At 37.5% G+C, this 22,932-nt stretch overlaps 1 protein-coding gene across 3 annotated transcripts in view; it reads right to left on the bottom strand.

Annotated features, from left to right (window-relative positions):
* Positions 1–877: 877 nt before the first annotated feature.
* The window catches only part of znf608 (zinc finger protein 608), a 51,296-nt gene continuing 29,241 nt past the window's right edge, over positions 878–22,932 (bottom strand). For all 3 annotated transcript variants that reach the window (XM_088629859.1, XM_088629857.1, XM_088629856.1), the window contains exons 3-9: positions 10,509–10,596; positions 6,607–9,043; positions 4,977–5,391; positions 4,049–4,203; positions 2,970–3,120; positions 2,119–2,200; positions 878–1,775 (exon numbers count right to left, since the gene is read on the bottom strand). In XM_088629859.1, coding sequence (XP_088485985.1) covers positions 1,769–1,775; positions 2,119–2,200; positions 2,970–3,120; positions 4,049–4,203; positions 4,977–5,391; positions 6,607–9,043; positions 10,509–10,596 — 3,335 coding nt within the window. In that variant the 3' untranslated portion in view covers positions 878–1,768. The remainder of the gene's footprint in view (positions 1,776–2,118; positions 2,201–2,969; positions 3,121–4,048; positions 4,204–4,976; positions 5,392–6,606; positions 9,044–10,508; positions 10,597–22,932) is intronic.

Below are 22,932 nucleotides of genomic sequence, written 5' to 3'. Positions count from 1 at the left end.
ATGAGCTTTTGGCAACCAAAATGAACCAGATGGGCTGAATGGCTTTTCTTGTCTTCTAACCTTTCCATTTGGAAATGACACAGTTGTCAGTGTATTATCATCCCATCATTCTAATATAATGTATCAGGCCCCATTTATTATGGCAGTATTACTCTGAGCAAATAGTGGAATTGGTCTTTGATTTCAACAAAGTAGTAATTCTGTCAAAATATAGTCTTAACTGGATTTTACATAACATACAGTAAATTCTCAAAACAAAAACAGCAGAACTTATACCAAGATCAACTGGTATGCAACAAAATACAATTTACTTTAATTCTTTGAAGTATTTTTTTGATGGATGCCATCTCAGGAAATTTCCTTTTCAGATTTTTCCAGATGGAACAGAATGAAAGGATACAATAATGTAGCGCTTACGGTATGTTGCCTTTACATTTTTATTTACATCTAAAATACTGTATCTCATGTATTGCACCATTGATTTTCTACAATTTTAACAGCTTATGTAGAATATCAGTCAAACAAACCACTGTAAAGTTCTGAAAAATGGTCAATTTAACCTACTAAACAATTAAAAATGCTAGAAGTAAAAGGAAGTTCTAAGAAATAAAAAATCAAGTTATGTTGTTCTTTATTAAGTCAAAACAAATGTTAACTTGATACACTTCTGGGAATTATAAGAAAACACACTGCATTGTATCTCTGCATCTAGATTTCAGCACAAGACTCCCAAGAGTCAAAAGAGAATAGGATTATTATGTCTAAAATATTAAATTTCAAAAGGAAATGACAGAATAAAAACAAGATAAAATGATCCACATTCCCAAATTGTGTAATCTCGTATTTCGCACCAAAAAAACACACAAAACTAGGCTGATTTACAAAAAACAACTTATTTTATTCTGATTGCCAAATTATTTTTTAAGGCAGGTATAAAAAAGAAAGCATTCAATATACACTTTACATAAAATTAACTAGATTACAGCATGAAACAAGTAACCAGGCAACGACATTAAAGTCTCTTCCTAAATGTTGATAATTGTAAACATTTAAAAGACTGCAGGACTATTCAAGTAATAGAACAATCACAAATGTCTTCAGCTATGCAGGCTATTGGGGTAAACTGCCATTCAAAGTCATAAAAAAACTAGATACTTTACATAAACTTATAATCTGCCATTTAAAATCTATACAGTATATACACCACAGTTTTATGGTACTGGCACCCAGAGCCCTCAAAATGAAGATTCTTCACAAGACACATTAACAAACATGAATACAGTCAAATTTATACAAATGCAATTTTAAATAATACAAAGCCAAGGAGCCACTAGATAGTACACATTTACATTGTACCAAGGTGTCACTTTAACAGCTAGCCTCTCTGAGGGCATGTAAGGAATATTACAATATTACATACGGTCAGGCACACCAATACAGAACAATATTTTTTCTATACATTTTTTTTAACAAAGTGGCTATTTTGTGGCAAACACACTTCCTTTTCTCTGGTTGCCACTAGCAGCTGATCCTGCATGTGTGAGCCTGGTTACTGTTATAAAATAAAGAGTTAAGAATATATATTTCAACAAAAGTTTAATTACAGCAACATTGGTAACTCTTATAAAATCTTGAATTAAAAAAAAATGAAATTACTTTTTTTTTTGCCTGCCATCAAGGCAATCAATAACACCATGGAACTGATGTCTATATTAAAGTGTATCTTCATGTGATCCAGTCACATGTCTCTTATGTACAAGTCTTCCAATCATTCCCTGCAAAAAAGGAATAACACAAATGTTTACGTTAATACTACATTACATGGTAATTATGAATACTGTCTGATGTCACATGAATTCAAGTTTATTTAAAAGTTTAAAATATAACAAAATTAACCTATTGATATGAATGCTAGGAATAATCAATTGCTTTGATAATGTACACTATAGTAGCAGTATTATGGGCTCCTATGAATTTGCCAGATAACTTACAAATGAAGCTGCGAAGGATAATCATATATCACATATGCAAATTAATTTGCAATAATGAAACCAAATCACTCCTCCTCCCTCTGACAAAATCTGGCCTCAGAATAAAATAGATGAGCAGGGTATTTACCTCCTTTGTGTAGGAAATATGCCAGATGCAGAAGCCTGAGCAGCCACCTGCTGACTGGCTACAAGGGCTGCTGAGGTCAAACCTGCAGGGAGGGAAAATGGGCTCCTGGTTAATATCCTTACAACTCTTAAGTGTGCAAATTCACAAATATCAAAGAGCAAGCCTAGAAAATTGCCGCCTTCCCCTAGCAAGACCCTGACAAACTTCCTTATCCTGGTAATCCACAGTGTTTGTTTTAGGAGGCTTATCCATCATCCCCCTCCCCCTTACCTAGTCAAATAAATGGGAATTCATTGCACCTTCCTCTAATTATCTGTTAAAAATAAAATCTAGAAGTCTCCTTCAATTCTGAGACAGGGTTGCTGGTCAGCATGTCTTTGGATTGAGTGTAAGGCTTTGATAAAAAGCCTGTGGGATGTATTCATTACATAGTGCACTATCAACACTCTTTTTTATGCCCAGGAGACAGAAACTGTAATGATCGATTATGACACCATACAATTCTGACAACAATTACAGCCTAATGTAAGCATAACTAACAGTTACATATATGAGATAGTTATTTTTATCTAGGGACTTTAGCTACATGAAATTCCCACGGAGGAAAAAGATGGGATCTTAATATTATTTCAGCTTTTAAGAATTATTTTCCACAGCCATGACTCAAATAATGGTCTAATATAATCTGAAGGCATTCATATCTATTTTTAAGTGTGATCACTGAATTTGTTTGTGTGCTGTGATAATCAAAATATAAACTCTTTTTTCCCCATTTTCATATGAGGGTATGTAATAGTTTGTTTCCCGCTGTATGTCTTAATTTAAAAACCAAAAGCAGCCCTTGCTCTTACCTGGGTATGGATCATACTGCCCAGGTATTAGGGGATAGCCCATTCCTAGGTGTGTGTGATGATGTGTGTGAAGATGTCTGGCGAATGGAGAATGGCGATCCCTCTCTCGCTCTGTTTCCCTCTCCCGTTCAGGAGGACCCTTCTCTGCAGGCTGGAGAGAAAATCAGAATTGGTCACTTTTACCAATGCTAGTCGAATTACTTACATTCAGAACAGTTAAGAAAATAAAGGTGTGGTGTGTCTTTGGGGGGCGAGTGGGTTTAACAGCCAGACAACATTTAGCAGCATTTTGCATTGTTAAAAGGTCCAGCTTTATACAAATGCATATCTTTTGAACAATGTCACAAAATGATCTGTGTAACTCCTACTCCAGTTGCATTCCTTGTGCCTGAGGCTCTTTTCTTAGAATGAGGGAGGGTACTGTAAACCACCCACTGACTATGGTTTCATTGTCTACTTGAATTTGGGGGATATGCGTTGCACACTTAAGTGGAGGAGGGGGAGGGGGATAGGGAGGTGTAGCTGGTGGTTTCAGAGATCAACATGGTAAGTTACAAGATAAGCACATAATTACAGGAGTGAGGACGGCAAGAAGGCTTTGATCAGCAAAACAAAAGAGCAGGACAATTTTCCATGAAGCACAGGAGCTGGTGATGAAGGGAAAACATCCCCATTTCTTTTATTTCTATTTTATTAGTAATAACTTTAAAATCTGTCTGGCTCATAAAACAATCAAGGTGTTTACAAGTTTGCCATCTTTATTATAAAACTTGCAATACCATAATTTCAGTCAGAATATATTCTTTTCCCCTATTGCCAATTGGTCAAGACTATTAAAAATCTTTCTTTAAAAAATTGGAAGATAGCTGGTTTAAATGATAGAGTGCAGTTAAAAATGGAAAGTTCCCATGTCTACGGCCTTTAGCCCTTATCTTCATGTTGTGACACAAGACTGACACTGACTCCATTTAACAAGGTAGGAATTAAGGAAACTGATTCGAGCTGCAGCTTTATACCTGCCCACACTATAATAAAAAGAGCAGTACTAGAAGGAAAACGAAAAGTCTGGTTACACTCACCCCAGGAGATTTAGTGCGGTACTGATTGGCATGCTGTTGCAGCAAGTCTAGTGCTTTTGACTCAGAAGCAGGTTTAGTGCTTATACTTGGACTAGTATTTGTTTTCTCCACCTCATCCCTGCCTGCCATCTTCCCATAGATAGGGTAATGGAAACCTGAAAAAACAGACTGTAATTTTATCCAAGTATTGATTACATTAATCTGTGCAGATACACAAAACCCTAACAAGGACAGTAATGTATCTCATGATAAAATACAAAATAATTCACCCTCTTCTTAAGTAGAGCCCGTTTAACATCACATCTCTTCATGTGATATAAACAAACATCAAAGCATTAAAAAAAACACAGGATTTGTGGTTTTATTTAAACATTTTACAGTTTGTAATGGGTGTTCTCTACTCTGGGTCACGCTGAGCACTGCAATACACTTATTGGTTTCAATTTCTAAGTGTCACAGCCATAAGGAAATTGACAGATTAAAATCAGCCCCACAGGTCCACAGTTTTGAACAGGATCAATTAAATTGGCCTCAAGTGCCATTAAAGTTTAGACCACATAAATGCTACACAGACTAAATAAGCAATATTATGATTTCCTTCATAATTTAAAACATGTTTAAGAAACAGACAGGAAAATCGACCATTACACAGTGAGCATCTCAATTAAGTACAAACAGGAATACTCTCTTCCACAGTTGTATTTCTAAAATCTAAACCTATAACCCCAAAACAGTTGTTTTTTTATAGAGCACCAATCTTAGGCCATAGTCAAAACCCGTAGGAGGAGATTTATAATAACTTTTTTAAATTTTGACCTAAAGGTCATGAATATACATTCAACAACATTGAGGTAGAAACAAACTGCTGAAGAATTAGGGGCTTGTAGGCAACAGCATTCAGTCTGCTAATTTTCATTTGGGTGCTTACCTGGGTAACTGTGCATCAGGACAGGGGACACAGCTCTGTAAGCTGGGTGGTTGGGATCATACATCTGCAAATAAGGATAGGCATGCTGGTACTGAATGTAGGACTGGTGTTGGCTCATGGGCGAGGACACGGCAACCCGAGCGTTCCTTGAGTCCTTTCCACTGACGGGTGTCCCACGCTCATCGGATTTCTTCGAGTCCTCTACAGAGCCCAAGTGGGAGTCCTGCCTTTTAAGGTCCTTAGGTTCATCCTTGACAGTGGTCATAGAGACTGTAAGGTTGAGGCCAGAGATATCTTTTCCTCCAGCCTTATTGGGACAGTCGTCTTTGGCCTTTTTTTCGAGCTCTTCTGTTTTTTGTTGCTCCATGTATTTGGCCTGATATGGATAATGGTGCCAAGATCGGGACTCTGACTCCTGAATGGAAATCAAAGGTTTTGGTCAGGAGTTGCATCTGCTTTAAGTCCTCAAACATTAAAAAACAATATCCTACTTTTTTTTTTTTGAGACCATCATTTTGATTAAAACAAACTATTAAAATCCAAAGATTGGTAAAGATATACTTTTGAAAGAGGTAACAGTCCCATGTTACAGGGTTCTAAGGGTTGTACCTTTAACAATAACAAAATTGTTAATATTCAACAATCTATCTTTTTAAATTGTTGCTTCTACAGAAATATGTAAGAGGCAGATAGTTGATTCAAAAATACAAAAGCATATGGCATAAAATATAAATGCACTTTATATAAACCACTGCTGCATAGAACAATTTCCTAATAACAATCACAGTTTAGCAATTATAGAACATGTATTTTAAACTGCCCAAGTACACAATATCCTTATATCAAAAGCTTTGTCTAAGCACAGTACACAACTGGGTATTATCTGCTGATGTTGGACCTGTTCATGAAAATTCAATTTAAATTCCTTATTAAAATCATAAGATGACTTTGGTACCACTGCTTGGGGCTATAATAAGATTTTCAAACCTTTTCACAGCACTATTTGGTTATAAAGAGACAAATAATGCTCCTCATAAATTGCTTATAGCAGTAATAAGATTATATTTGAATGTTAATCAAAGGCACCATTTAATTCCCAACATTACTTCAGCAGCAGCACAAATGGAAAAAAAAAAACAGATTACAAAAACATGCAGCAAAAGACCATTTTTCTCCAAACACAAAGAAATCACTGTAGCCCCTTCTGTGCTTAAAACATTCTTCTGAAATAATTTTTGCCATTGAGACCGATTTCTTCAATATGAAATCATGGCACATAAAATCAGCATTGAGCAATAGAAAAGTTACAGTATTCCCTAAGTCTCATGTAATCTGTCAGAAGAATTAGTACTCCAAAATTAACTTCCCATCCACAATACTCCTAATAAACGACTACATGACATTTCTTTTTTTAATATCCAGCTTCCATGTCATATATGGCAATCCTAAAAATCATGGGCTCTGCCTTTATCCACTTTTTCCAATTACTTAAAGGTAGTTTTGTTAATGTTAAAATTATACATACTGTAATTCTAAATAACGTGCTACACATTTTGTGGTATACCTCTGAACTATGAACACGCAATCTATATTGAGGAATGTCTGGTTCTAATAGAAGGTAAATGCTTACCTGCTTAAACCGTAATGTAGGATCCACTCCAGTCTGCTTCATTGAATCCATAACAGATTTCATTTCCACAGCCTCTTTGATAAGCTGATGGTTTTCCATTTGCTTGGCTGACTGAAGATGCTGTTGCTGATTTGTCAGAATCTGTTGCTTCCCAGATTCTTCTGTTTTGGCAGGTATCCCAGGCCCACATTTGCTGTTACAGTTTTTGTTGGAATCTGGGGTGGGTGGAGCTTTTGATACTGTTGCTGATGGGATTGTCTTCTGTTTAATGTCTTCTTTTGATTGTTCTTTCTGTGGAAGGTCTCCTTTCCGCTCTCCTTCTCGATTTCCTTGAGTCATTTTTTGCTCCGCAAGTCGCTGATCCTCATAATACTTCTCATATTGTTGTCTGTAAGTGTTAGAGGCCATTAATGACTTCTGGTCCATGTAAAGCCCATAGGGATATTGTCCATAGTAAAGTGACTGAGCAAGTGCAGGATGCCTCTGTGTGATCACTGATTGGTGCTGGGCCTGTAAATTTGAATTGATCATTTCATTCTTTTTAGCATCCAAAGCTAAAGCCTCTGCCTTTTCTTTCTTTTCACCCTCTTCCTCTGAACCCTCCTTTTTGGACTTGTTCCCTTGGGAATTGCTACCATTTCCAGATGCAGGAGTACTGGGTTGTCCAGAGTGCATGTAATTGGGGGAATAATAAGGGTCATATCCATGGTAATAAGGAGAATGTGACTCTTTTCCTGGAGCTGCTTGGGCAGGTGTAGCAGGAAGGCTCTTGACAACACTTTCCTTGTTAGAATTGATCTCTGAGGGTGAACTAGCTTTGGACCTTACTCCTTCAGAACGACTGTCAGATCCACCATCATCAGCAGCATCTGAGATATCGGAGTACGCTGGACTATTTGTCTTGGTGCCAGTGCCATCACTTCCATTTTGCATTAAGACATGTAAAGGGGTCATGGGAGATTGTCCATTTACAAGTGTACCACATTCCAGTCTAGAGGAGCTCCCTATTGAAGGGCTGGGCGCATTGTCTGTAAACGTGTAAACCTTATCGGCCTCAGCTTTGATGCTGGCCATTCGACTCTCCTGAGACTCAGAAAGACCATTTGGTAGCACCTCATTTTTGTTCAAGTGTTCTTTTAAAAAATGACCGGGTATCTCCTTCCCAGCACTCTTTGAGTCCTCTATCTTTGCAAGCTTACTGTCCATCTTGGGGCTCCCAGCCTCTTTGCACTCTTTATCTTTCAACTTGCGCTTTTCTTTTTTCTTCTTGTCTTTAAGAGAGGCAAGAGCTGGGTTTACTGTGCTTGGTTCTCCCATAATTGTAGGCTTTGGTTGAATGGGCTTCAAAGGAGGACTCTTTGGTGTTGCCTGGACAACCGTAGTTGTCAGAGAGGGAAGGCCTGGAATTGTTCCAGTGGTGGTGGCTGTAAAGGTAGCTGTTGGAATTGCTATCAGCTGAGGTGGAGGAGGGGCTGGTGCTATAGGCCTGGTAGTTTTGGGCTTGGATAGAGATTTATCCACTTTCCCATTGTTTGCTTTTTTCCCCTTGTCTTTCTCACATACACCCTTCTTATCAATTATACCCTCAGCTTCCAGCTTTGGCATCTCCGAAACCGAGCTACCATCTGAGACCACACAATTATCTAAAGCCACAGTCATATTAGAGATGATGGGCAGGTTATTCATATCGTGTATATGTCCTTTCTTTTTGCCAGAACTCCTGCCCATTTTAGAGTTCATCACAGGGCTCTGGCCATTACTTAGCATTTCCCTTTTTCCCTTTGGTGTCCCTGCTGCGCCCAAATTCCCAGGAGAATTTGGTCCCTTTAAGGACCCAAAGGTTGTATCTGTACATTCCAAAGCCACGTTTCCCAGGGACTCTTCACAGTCAGAAATTTTGTCTTCACTCTCTGGCTCAAACTCCAGTTTATTTTCTGGGTCTAAGTGTGCATGTGCTTGGTGGTAGCGTAACCCATTGATGTGCTTGTACTTTTTGTTGCAGTTAGGATGTGGACAGTCTATTAGCACCGGAGATGAGCAGCCTTGGTCCAAAAAAGAACCCTCAGACTTTCCTTGAGGAGTGGTAGGAGTACTCCTTGAATTTGTCCTAACTCGCTTTCCAGACTTAGTGTCCTCTGAGCTTGAATTTAGATCTAGCTCCATAGATGGCTTGTTTTTACGTTTGTTATTAGCTGTCGGGCTTGCCTTGATTTCCTCCAGAGTGCAATTGGGAGGTGTCCTACGGCCACTGCTAGAGTTCAGACTTCCCCGCCTTCCTTTGCCATTGGCACCCCCACCGCGGTTCTTGTGCTGCAGTCCTCTGGCCTCTGCAAAACTGGGTTCAATACCAGGAGCATTAGCAACAACTGATCTTGCTCGCTTTCCTCTACCCCGGCCACCACGCATGTCAAGGTCACTTGTCGGGGATTCACAAAACCTAGAAGCAAACAAAAAATGTGTTAGATTTATCCATGTGATTACACTTCCATTTTCATTAAATGGAGTTAGATATATTTTCAGTGCTGCATGCAAATCAAGAGGGCTCCCAAGTAGCTTAACTGGTAAAATAGATTGCCTGAATGCCGGATGAGCAAAAATTGCAGGTTTCAGCCTGGGTTATGTCGCTAGCTAACCGTAACTGGAATTCCCAAAGTAGTAGCGCACAACCGGGTGATCCCATTAGTCAGCCAGAGCTCTCTTGGCATGTGAAACAGCATCCCATTTAACTCCTAGGAACTTGCTGGCTTGTGAGTTGCTCTTCCAAATAGCACTACACCTACTGCACAAGGCTGCATAGCCTGAGAAATGTCAAAAGACAAATGGCTTGAAGTTCGGCAGGTGAGTGATGTAAAAAAACCACTTCATATGATTCCAGACTTGACGTGTATATGACAACAAATAACCGGGGATTCAATAAAAAAAAAAATACAAGCAAATTCTTAACATGAAAATATAGCATCTCAGCCTGAACATTAGGGAAAAATTCAATTCAAATATACTAAAGATATTCTCATAAAACATGAGGTAGTTGTATTTGCGGGTACTGCTTTTTGAAAACATTTTGAACAAAACATGAAAAAATGCAGGACACGTACTATTATGAAGGAATTTTATGTACCAAGGCAGCGCTAGCTATCAGAAAAAAATATAACTGAAGAAAACCAAGAGGCCACTGCACACTCAATCTGAACCTATGTCAGATCTTTGTGTGTAACTCTCAAGCAACAATAAATTTAACAGGTATGTACACATTCTACACCCAAATGCTGCCTTAAAAATTATAGATGGGTTAGAAGATATGGCTTGATTGTGTTTAATAAATGTTTCAATTAATGAAGACCTGAAATGTCTTACAGCACCCTGTAACTGCTTCTGTATGGCTATTTGATTTAATTCTCTAATATTGGATTCACTCAATATCTTCTTTGTTTTGTGAGCTTGGCATCCACCATTGTCTTTTTTTATGGCCAGTTATGGATACTCTAAAACACAAAGCCAAACATAAATAAGAACAATGTGTACCTAATGCACAATAATGTGATGAATGACACTTTGCATGACAAATGATAAAATTACAGTATGTAGTGGTATTTATACAATATTTTTTTATATTTGGCAATCTTCCATCAGTGTCTAATTTATAAGACATTAAGAAAAACAAACAGACTGTTTAAAGCACCCTGTGCATTTGTGACAAGATTTTATTCTACAAATGTTTATATGTAGAATAACAAATTAATACCTTAACAATTGATCTTAAATGAAATAAACAATTTGCTGAAGAGCTAGATAAAAGTACACAAAAATTGGCATCAACTAATGTGCTGGAAAAACATCACTCTTAATAATAGAAAAAAAAATCCTCAAGGAAAAATTCTTTTTTGATGATGATATCTGGTTACCTGGGAGGAGCCCAGTCATGCTTTGTGCAATCCAATAGTGTCCCCACATAGGTTTTATTCCTCCAAGTCACATTCACCACAAGGACACCTGTGAGTCAGAAACAAACAAAAGACAGTTACAGCTGGAATATACAGAAGTGGCTCGTCTTCAGGATTTACACTTTATTCTCATTCCATTTTCAAAGGCTGCGGTCTGTCTTCTTCCTCCTTTTTGGTTTCAGTGACCTCAAGTAAAGCCCCACAGGAAATTGTTTTTTTAGTGTGTAATCGAGATACAGCTGACAGAAGGAAATGGGTTTTCGCCACGTCCTGCTGTAAAACAGCAACACTCACCTCTTAATTTTGCTATTATTACACATAATTGCTTTTGCTTGGCAGGCAGCCAGCATATGCTGTGCAATAGTCAGTGGTGCTTAAAGCTGAGAATGACCAGAGTCCATCTTCTCATTTGCTTCCACAGGCAGAGAAAGCAACCAAGAGGAACTTGCCTTTATCAAAAAAAGATTTACATAGGCTGTCATCTGCGTCTCTTATCAAAGCTAGCATTCAGAGGCCACTAAGCTTATCTTCCCCTTCTTACCAGACGAAAGGGGATTTAGAAAAATTCAATATACTTTTTTAAAAAATGGGTTCATAACAGCTTGCCCTACAGTCTCTCCGCATTACAGATCTGCATCACAAAAACATAGCATTTATCATTCCCCTGTAGCTAAAAATCACCCATTTAGATGGTTAAAAAAAAAAGAGTTCACAACCTGAGAAAGCCTACATATGAGGACCTAATAAGAGTTAAAATACGCAGTTTTTTAAATATAGCATAGTATATATGTAAATGAATAACAGCTTCTTTTCATGACTGGATGAACATGCAGATAGAGCTTTTAAATTCACCTTACTTTGAATAATATTCAATTTTGAAACACGAGGCATCACTTATTAAATCTCAATAATTAGCACTATTTTATATAAGTATGCACTACTTATAAATTTTCATTACTTTGTAGTACTGGATTACAGACATTGGGTAACGTCACAAAATATACACTAACCACACTGGCAGATTTCCACAAATCTAGATTTTAATTGGTTCTGAAGAATCTTGTTTTTAGCAAAGACTGTTTAAAATGGAAAGGGTGGTCCTTTAGAATAACATGCAGAGGTCATATAGCCCTGTTTACACAAGAAATAAACAAGTAATTCAATGTTGAAAAGGAGAGGGAAATACATGTTTTTAGTGCTTTAATGTATACCCGCTTGATTTTATGCATTTGGACTTAATCACACAGAAGCATGCACTGCGTATCACTAGGTTTTTTGTGAAAAGATGGTTTTCTAATTATAATTTCAACAAGCATTAGAAACAGCATGATTCCTGCCTTTCTTGTTCTCAACAAGCTGCCTGAGTCTTTGTATGCGCAAACTCTCATGTGCAACTCAAAAATACATAATTAAAACTGCTTAAAAGGGAACATGAAAGACACACTAACTCCTCCATTCAAGGCTAAAGTAATAAAATTAAAAACAGGAAAAGTCAGCACAGACACTTAACGTTTGTCTGCAGTGAAAGCCTTTTGTTAGACCTAATTCCCAGAGGGTTTCAGGTTTCCAACAAAAGCAGGCAGTCTGATTGGCCACATCCAGCTGGGAGAACTAAACCTTGATTGGCTGTCTCGAGCTCTGCACCAGAAAGCACAAAGAGCAAGTATCTTGGATAAATGAACAGAATGAATACGATGCAGGACCTGAGAAGTGTGTGCAAAAGGTTCATAAAAGCAAAACAAAGCCAGGGTCAGGGTGGAACCTGGAGTGAGTAAACGAAATCCTGGTTACCAAAAAGAAGACTGGTTAACACAAGACGTGTTACCAAAACGAAAAGCTTACAACTGAATTGCTTCACATGTCATAATAGGAAAAATAAAACACAACCAATTCAGTCTAAATAAGTCTTAAGCCTGGTGCACCAGAGTACATACAAAAAGGTAGCTATCAGATGTTTCCAACAATACAGCACAAAGAATATAAAATGTCTTAGCTAAAATTAGTATTAGAGATCCTCTTCATTAAAGACATTGAAAGAAGTACTAAGTGGAGTCTGACCATATCTTCTTTACAGTTACAAAGAACCTTTCACTGTTAAACAAATATCTTAAATGTTATTAAATACACAGTTTCAGCAAAAGGGGACTTTATGGATGTAAAAAGAACTCAATACACAAGCAACTGTATCTGACCTGAATTTACTGAGAAAATAAGATACTATTAAATTGGGCATAATATTAGGCATTTCAATTGCTTAGAAAAGTGGATTTTTGATCAATTGAGACCTGCTAGTGAATCTCATACATCAAATTATCCTTTTCTCTATGGGACAGGCCTAACAATAAATCAACACTGCTTACAGACAGGTGACCTTGGATAGCTCAGGTTTCAAAGCAAGTGTCTTCTTTCAAGGATACATTTCACAATAAGATTAACACTGTGATTAAAAAGAGTGGGCTTGGTTTCAGTGCAATGCTTTTCCCAAATACCTACATTGTGACTCATTCAAAATTCTGAAACTTGATAGCCTTTGATAGACTAAGTTAATCCTTTGGGCTGAGAAATCTTTCCCTAAATCCTAAATTCAGTGCAAACAAAGGAATTAGCTTCCTAGATGTTATGAAACAGTACAAAAAAATAAGACTAAAAAGAAACACTAAATACCCTTATTTCCAATAGTATAAATGCATAATGGGCTGTTAATTACTTAGTGGGGTCACAAAATATGCAAGATCTGAGAATAAAAAATAATGCACCATTTACCCAAGAGTCTGTGTGTTCCAATATTTGAGAATACTGCCACTTCCATCAGTGTCAAATTCCCTGTTGCCTTTACTCTAAAGCCCAATGAGATGTATTGATCAAGGAAAGCTTCTTGGAAAACTAGACTCAGGCTTATTCATTACCATCCATTTCTTTCTTGTGTAGAGACACTTGATCAATAATCAATTGACTGGTCAGCTAAAACTACAGTACCTGAGGCTACATGAGCTCACTTTTCACAGTGTGCCCCAATGCTGCAGGAGTGATCTTGCTGTTTTGATGTGTGTGATACAAGTATAGAATACAGGCTTGACAAACTGGGAAAACAGTTTTCCTTTGACAGAATAATAGAACATTTTATTATTTTTTGGCCAGACATGTGAATGCTCATTTCCTTTAAATGTCTTAAATGTCTCAAATTGGCAGATTCTACTAGAAATGAGGTTGGCTTGGTCCTGCATTTTTGCTCAAGGACCAGCACTTGGACTGCTTGCGGTTCTTTTATGGCTGTCCCAGTGAAACAAAGAGCCAAGTAGCAGGTGTACGCATGCATTATAAATCACCCGATTTATTTTATTGTGAAGTGAATCACCTTTAATGTCTCACCTTAATAAAATAGTAAAGATAATGTGAGGCTACTCGTAATAGAACTGATTCATTTAATTAGGCCCTTAGTCATCATGTAATTTTTCCCATCAGGCATGTAAATTTATATTTAGAACTTTGACCCAAAAACAACTTGAAAACACATGAAAAGTCCAGTAACAAAAGTTTACTTTTTTTTTTGCCAATCATGCAATGGCAACAAAATACAGGATAATTGTTTATATGGGATTTTGTGCTGCATTTGTGCAGTCCCTAAAATAACACGCTTTTATTTCCACATGTTGAACAAAACCTTACTTCCTGACCTTTAAGAGGTTACAGTGGTGAGCTTTGTCAGCGTGCAATCTGCAAAGGAACAAGTAAAGGTTAATTCCATGCTGAAAAGTAGAGAGAGTAAAACAGTGTGGAATTAACCTCTAAATGTTCTTTTCCTGACCTTCAGTACAAATACAAGCAAAACTAAATCAAGAGCTTTGCCATGAAGGATATTACTGAACACAATAACAATGAATCCTGCTTTGAAAGCACCTCAAGCAGTTCAGGTATGTTTCCAAGTGCTTCTACTTTACAGAAAATAATTGTGTTGAAACAAAGCCTTTTACATTTTCAGCTTGGTCTAAGAGGTTTCAAAAAAGAAATCTAATCTGTACAGTACCTTTATATCAACGAGATACTTGCATTAAGTACTGCTGAAATGATGAAGCTCTTATTTATTGGTAACACCATTTCAGAAATGTACATCCAAGGATAAAGGGGCATGTTATTCAGAAGGACAAATGTGTGCAAACGTAGGAGACTTTTACACAGTTTAAATCACATGTTAGTGGGTTTATGATATGGAAGCTAAAAAAAGCTTTTATTCTGTGACAGCTATTCAGGTTCTGATCACCATTACAATGACAAGAGCCAACAGTTCTTTAAGGCTGTCATCCCTCTTTATCGCTGCACATTGATTATCACAGCTATTAGCACTCTGGGCTTTCATCTTGCCTGTCACGTTCATTTCCGCCATTAGTTTAATTACAGGATCACTGAAACTGTTTATTACCACCCCCGCCAGAATAAAAAGAGCAGCAGACCAGCAGCAACGCACATAGTCATGGTTTTGTGTCTTTTGCTTCACTTCCGTTTTCAAAAATCAACACTTATTAACTAAACCTAACAGATAGGCTGTTTATATGATAAATACACCCAAATGTTAATATGACAAATATATTTAAACGATCAAATAAGAGAATTGCTGATTATGTCTTAGATATCATTATTGCAAAATCTCGGCATACAATGCAGATGCACTCAATAGGTTTTTTTATACTATTTTACATTAATACAGTGTGGTACACAACACCCCCCCCCCACACACACACACGCATACAAAATCCTACAAAATATAGAAATGTTCCAAGATAAGGAACAGGTAGAAGAAGCCCCTTCTGTAGCATATCATGCACCAATATGAGCTACAATGCTATGCTAGCCTTAATTTTGTCCTTTTAACCTTCCCTTAAATAAATGCTCAAAAACAGAGATGTTTATAGGTCTGCAGCTACACGGGTTCATGCCATGTAGAATGCCTAAAAGCCTATTAAAGCCTGTTTTGGAAATGCTGCACTATTTGTGCCAACCTCAGGCTCTTTTCATCTGCAGTTTCCAAGCCAAACAAAAAGCATTCATAAAGCCTTGTTGGCAGGCAGCTGCAGTATCCATAAATTATCAGCCTCTTAACAAGCCTCTCTAGGTTTTCTTTTTTCACCCTCTCTCCCCATAAGTAACCAAATATATATATATAGCTTTGTTAAAGGATTGTTTTGTTTTGTCCAGGAAAATAACATCAATTATACACAAACTCCCCTTTTGTGAAAATATTTAATCCATCTTGCATGCAAATTTGCATCTTTTGAAATCTACAAGCCATAAATGCAATATCAAATACACCACAATTACACAATTCTTTTTATTTACATAGAGGCACAAAACCTTTGAAGATAAGGTATGTTTCCTACTTTTCCACAAATGTTAACAAAATACTGCTTTTGAATAAAAATATGTTTTTGACTGACATTCCATCCTACACTCCTATCAGCTAAAGTTTAAAAAAAAAGTCAACTACAGTTCAGTCATGTGCTTAGAGGCCAGAGCTCTCCACTAAACAAGACTAATGGAGTGCAACTAACAGTGTTCCTCATGAGCATGGCTAGATAGCAGAGTCTTTGTCAGCACTCACTGAAGCACATTTCTTTTTGCCATTTTTCATTGCTTTTTTGAGGGGTGAGGGAAGCAGGACTAAGGTTCCCTAATAAAACTCTCTCATTTTCCAACTACATGAATACCTACAGCACACAGCAGCCTAACAAATGGGTTGGTTTGGAATTTCAGCTCATGCACACATTCCCACAAATGCTCTGTAATTACACTTGCTGTGTGAGGCCAAAAAAGGGAAAAGTGTTTAATTTTTTTTTTCCAGAAACCTGCAAATTATTAGGTTTGTACTAGCAGATGTGGGCACAATTTTGATGGTTCAATACATGCTGCGATTGTAACATCACGAATATGGCAATAGCAGAACACTAAAATTAGTTTGCTGCACTGTGATATGTTTAAGGAAATCAAAACTGGCATTTAACTTCCTGACAGAGCTGAAAAGCCTGAATCTCCTCAGCCTGCAGGAGTTCATCCTGTCTAGTTAACAGTATTCCCCTTGCCTTCACTTTTTTGCTCTCACCACTCAGCACTGCCATTTGAAATGCACTGAAAGTAGTAATAACATTGACGGTATTATATTACATCACATCTTGACAGAGATACGGGCAGAACTTGGCTATAATGAATACCTTCCACTGGTATAATTTGCATATTCATACTGCACTATTAGGCAGGCAGTCTTCAGATAAAACCCACAATGTGGGAGTAAAGGTGTAAGATTCCCATATAAATTATCGACTGCACTTTGGCCTCTTCTGAAATGCTGGCCCTTCCTGCTGATAAGCTCTGACCCTGGTGGCACATCAAACCCTTTCACAAAAGGCAGGAACATTATTGCTTTGCACAGGGGACTGCTGTGAGAGCCCATCAATCAAGCCTCTTGACAGCTTTCACAGTCTTCTTTAAGCAAGCCCAATTCAGCCTCCTCAGATTCTATTGTTCATTTTTCTCCTTCCTCTTCTGCCTATCGTGCACTCTTGCATTTCAGCTGTGTCGATGGGTAAATTGCAGGAATCTTTGCCACAATATGTCTGATGCAGAAGGGGGGGGGGGGGGGGAGAATCAACACAAGCTCGTTCAATGGGGGGAAAAAAGATGGGTGGAAAAGCAAGAACGTGAAGCATTTTTTCCCACATGCTGCACAGAATTTTATTGACCTGCTATTACCCCTTACAATTACTTTTATACACACCAAATATAATAACAGGTTGACAAAGAGCAACAAAAATGTGAAGGCTGTATTAAGACACAATCTTCATAGTTCAAATGTGTTTAGGGCCCCTTTTATTCTCCCAGACATCTATTCTCTGTGAAATAAAATATTCCATTTGTGTCTTTAGTGGAGTATTTTCCTTGAAGATTGGAGGGAGCTGATAAGATATTTACTGAGCTTAGCAGAATGCTGATGGTTGAGAGAACAGCAGCCTCCATCTGTTTAATCCCCCTGATACAGCAGCTACTCCTTTCAGCTGTCACTCACAGGAGCCCAGCTCTGCCCTGCTAGACACTGTGAAAGCCAAGTACATATTTACAGATATTTCAAAGGCTTCATTCTCATGCATTGCCATCACCAAAGTTCTATGGGCTCCCCGTTATGTCCCGTATTGCAAATGTAACCTTCAGTGATTTTGTTATGGCAGTTTATTGTATTAGGTTGTAAACACTACTTGCTGCACCCCCTCCAACGTTCCAGAAACACGCCATCATGCTCCTCAAATCAAGGAAAGTCCAGGATGCCACTTCCTATTATGTTTTAAAATGAACACTTCTGTGATGATTTTTTTCTCATACACAATTTAAAAAAAGGAATCAGAAGTTGCAACATTAATGCATGCATGTCAAAGACACAATAGTGTCAGACCGTAAACTCCCTGTATTTGACTACCACATACAATCACATTTCCTGTAACATCTCACACTATTGTACATTTAGTGCTCCCTTTGAACATGTCCATATAATTCTTAACTACATAGTGGAAATTATATTGCTCAGTCATAGAAGGGCATGGGTTTTAAATGTAATTGTTCATTGACTGTGACTGATGCTGTCAGAAATGTTAAGATGTTTTGCAATTAGCTCTTGTTCAATCAATAAGCATTCAGGGGAGCTTCTGACCTGTCTGCTTGCAATGGCTTTGCAGACTGGCTTTCATTCTCTGCTTTAATGAGCAAACAGATTCACCAGCAGTTGGTGTTTGCCGTCGCCTAGCACTGCTACTTATCAGATAGCATAAGCCTTGCTGAGACTTTTATCATGGTTGACGTACATTCTACAGCAAAAAAGCTAAAAAAAAATGCAGAAACCGCACCCCCTTAATATACCTAAGAATACGAAGCTGGACATTTAGGTAATCCATTTTATGCTATAAAAGAATTAGTAGCCATTTCACAAACCTTACTTATGTAAATGGTTACAGAAAGGAGCAGAACACTAAATTTTCTTTAATAAATATTAAAGAAATTGAGGATCTGTTGTTGAAATGTGGATTCCGGGAAGAAAAAGAAAAGCATTTTAATCCCGAACAGCTATTTACTCAAAGCTCAACAGTAAAAAGAGTAAGCGATTCATTATTCTGAGAACAGAACAGGCTCACAATTATTCCAGGGCTCCCTAAGGAGTGTTTTATAGTCATTCTGGTTTTCTTTGGCTAGTCTGAGAAGGCCAGTTTCAATGAGCTAAGCCAATAGGTTCCCCTGGGATTGCTATGTTTTCTCACTGCAAATCCCGAATGCATACATTTCCTGACCTTCCTACTAATATAAAAACCACAGGTCTATCTGCACACGATGATCCCTGTCAGGACCCCTTCCAGTTAAAGAGTGGCTAATCCACTCATGACTTCTGTCACATGAGGTGAGCCTCACCATCCTTCAGCACTGCCATCATCAATATTACACAGATATTATTAGCGCTGGAAGCAGACAGGACATAATGTACAGTAAAGAGGATTACTTTGGTCCCTGATTAAAGATCAAGGCTGCTGTAAGCCTTTCCTGAAAAATATACTTTTTTTTTTACTTAAAACCTGAAAAATTAATTCACATACAATAAAAATGAAAAATGTATAATGACTTTTTGGTCCTATTAAAATATCACGTATTCTCAAGTATGTATCATTCAATTTAAAAATATTATACTGAAACAATGTATATTTAATTCATATGTAGTTGGAAATTGCAGAATATCACAACAGTCCTACCACTACTAATAAAAAGTCAAAAACTATTATTAAAAACTAAACCATTATCCCTTTTCTTTCCAAATTTAAAAAAGAGTTGGACTTTTAATATTACTTCTCATTACACCACTGAGGCTAAAAGAGCAGCCCTGGGATATGTTAAGGACAGCTCTCACGGAAATACAGATGAAAACCAAACACTTTCTAAGCCACGTAAATCACTGGAATTGAACACAAATTCCCTTCGCAAACCAGAAATAAAATAGTGGTACTCATACTAGGAAAAAAATATTAAAGTAGGTTACATTTATAAATGGATACATGTGGATTAAGAAAAATAATTAAACATCCCCCTAGATGGCAAAGATTTGTAGCTTTATGACGTTAAAGTAAATAAAGAAAAATCATTACTTGTACGTGCAAATTGTTTGCAAAAGAAACAAATAAGAAATAAAAACATTCACATCTGAGAGTATGGGTCTCAGACCACCCACACACAGTGACAATTTTCCCTGCCACTCACTCCATTTTCTTTTCTTCGGAAAAAGTGAGACAATACTGCATGTATTTACATTTTAGCTTTCTGTTCACGAACAGTCTCCAGCTGGGAAAATGTAGTGTGTACAGTATGCCCTGGCTTCAACTGACATTTCTCATAAATTGCAACAGAAACACTGCCTTCAGCACCTTAATAGCCAACAGAACATAGATCTACACATCAGCACACAGCAGGGTAGAGAAACTATGGTTACAGAAAAAGAATGCTTCAAGCTATCAGGAGTCACCTGCACACAAAGAGACTGATTAGAGTAAAAGCTGCTTTTCAAAAATAGATTCCAAAGGTTGACTCTGTAACAGTAATTGCTTGTAACTGGGAGAGGATTGGTTTCCATAAACACACATATTCGTCAAGAGAGAAAAGGGGAAGCCGAGCAACCGCAGAGTGGAAAGGAGTGGGGGAGGGGAATGCAGTCGCTGCAAGCTCAGTCCTTGCTCCCATGAAAAACCAAAGTGTTCTCTGCCGGAGTGAACAGTCAATTGAGGAATTTCCCCACTCGAATGCCTGGCCTGTGCTTACAGAATTTTTATTTGAACATAAATCATTTGGTGTGGGACTGGTTTCATATACACAAATGAGAACATGGAAAATAAAACATAATGGTATCATTTACTATCTGTTCAGGTAAGTCAAAACTAAAAAAAAAAGAAGCAAGTCTAAAGTTTTAAACGCAAATACCATATCAGAACAATTTTGACACTGCAAGTACTGTCATAATACTGCTGTATAAAGATGAAGTACTGGGTTATTCTATAAAATATTCACAGCATTACCTACTGTACAACCCATGGATGCAATGTGAAATCACTGACAGGCTCTTCTAATGGCACAAACTCTCCATAAGAATTAATTCTAAAAAGCTTTCAAGGTAGAGCAGGATGATTTATAGCACTTACAAAGAGCAAGCAACACACTTCCTGGCAGTTTGCCAGCAACCTATCACAGGGCAAAAAAGGTCTTTATCTTGACTCCGTTGATAGTAAACTCCAAGTCACACTTAATTCATTTCAATTTATTGTGCCAAAATGCAGCAATTAATTTACTACAGCTTGTAAATTCTTGATAAAATTATACTGTTCGCAGCGCACATTACTCCTAGCACTGTGGTGGTAGTCTGTCATTAAAAGGAAAGACATTAAAGAAGTGGTTCATTTCAGAACAAGTTCAGGACTTTGGCTGGCTCCTCCAGCTTAGTACAGAACTTCTTGAGTATCCAGGGTGTCTCCAGGCAAACAAAACATTAATTCACAAACTCATTCCTCTGCAAACAAAAACCACTTGGCACTGAGAACTCTCCTTTGAGAAGATGACACCATTTGTAGGTGCCTGTCAAAGAGCTGCCCAAACAGCTTAATCTAAGTATGATACAGTCCAGGTTTTTTTTTCTTTCCCCAGAACAGACAGCCTTTTCAAATTTACTTACCATATGTATAATACGCGATTCCGAAGGCTTAGAAAATCAATGAGGGTAAGCAACTAAATGATGTAAAGTTTGAGAAACAATTTAATGTATTGAGAACTTGCCAACTACTGTAAAATACACTAAAAATAAGCAATGAACACTCCTGTTTGAGTCACAAAGTGGATTACAAGGTTTGAAGTTTGAAGGAAACATTTTTCTATGAAAGGAATTTACTGTAATGGATATCGCCCTGGGTGGCACTGTCTTGGCAGTTAGCACCATTGCCTCACAGCTCTCGGGTTCAGTGTTCGATTACCAACAATCGCACCTTCTGTGTGCAGTTATCATATTCTTCACATGTTCGCATGGGTTTTCTCTGAGTGCTCCTCCCACATTCCAAAGACATGCGGGCTACGTTAAATGGTGTCTCTAAATTATCCTTATGTGTTTGCAGGATACAGACACATGCAATGGATAGGCACCTCATTGAAGATGTAGTTCTGTGCCCTTTTGCTCCCTGTAATTCCAGGAAAGGCCTGAGGTTGCTAACAACCCTTACCAGGAATAAGCAACATTTTAATTAATGAAAGGGTATCACTTTTTTGGGAGAAATGTAACATAGTTTAACACAATCTAAACACCACACCCACACATCAAAGATTGAAAGGAAGGAAAAACAATTTTATTGAACTACCAGCACAGAAAAAGAAACCCTGAACACTCCCAGAAGCAAAAAACAAATTAACAGCTTTTCCTGCAACACACTGCAGTTACTGTCCAAATAGAGGCTGTTTTGCACAAAGGCTTTTCTTGTTGCATGCTTCAAAGGCAGCACCTCAGGGATACAAAAACATTTTCTCCAGCTTATTTCCTGTCACTTTCTTGTCTAGACTGGCACAGCATTTTTGTCAATCTCCAGCTTTACCTTTACCCCTTAAGCAAATAATGTTCAGACATCACAATACATCTAGAAAAAAACACAGAAACCCATGCTTACAGAAGCAAAAACCTAATACTATCTCTACTACAGTGTATAAAACTAAAAAATGTCTGTCCTTTAGGTCATAACTACTGAAAAGTAACAAAAAAAAACATCCATTATTAAAATAGTTCATTCTTTGCACTGCTAAAATTAAGATCAACATTTTTCTAGATTTACAGTATGTAAATGAAAATTCCATTAGTGCCACTGTGAGGAGTGTAATGTGATTGTTACACAAGAAGCATTTTTCGTGCTGTGTTACCTAGTAAGTATACAGCACCTAGTATGGAAAGGGGTTAGGTATATTTTCTAAACAATGTGTCACACATATTTCATTACTTTAATATTCTTACTCCACCACTACCAAGACACACTTTAACAGTTTATTTAAAGGCTTTAGTCAAATGTAACAATCAATTTTAGAATATAATTACTTCTTACACAGGCCTCTCCTAGAAAACAGACTGATTCAGAACAGATGGAACATGCCAAACAAATTGCTCATATCCTATTTCTGTGCTGGCTTAAAAGATTCTGCTTCATACAGAAATGCTTTACAACTAAGCCATGTATAAAGTCACTTTTAAACACAGAATACACTTACTTACATCATAACAAGCTTCAGATAAAATGACAAGGGCATGGAACTTTTTATACTACAATATTGTAAACCTGCTGAAATCTCAAAGTAC

This window comes from Lepisosteus platostomus, chromosome 4 (genome assembly GCF_059453375.1).
Source record: "Lepisosteus platostomus isolate fLepPlt1 chromosome 4, fLepPlt1.hap1, whole genome shotgun sequence".
Lineage (NCBI taxonomy): Eukaryota > Metazoa > Chordata > Actinopteri > Semionotiformes > Lepisosteidae > Lepisosteus > Lepisosteus platostomus.
This window is presented reverse-complemented; position numbering and strand designations above follow the sequence as displayed.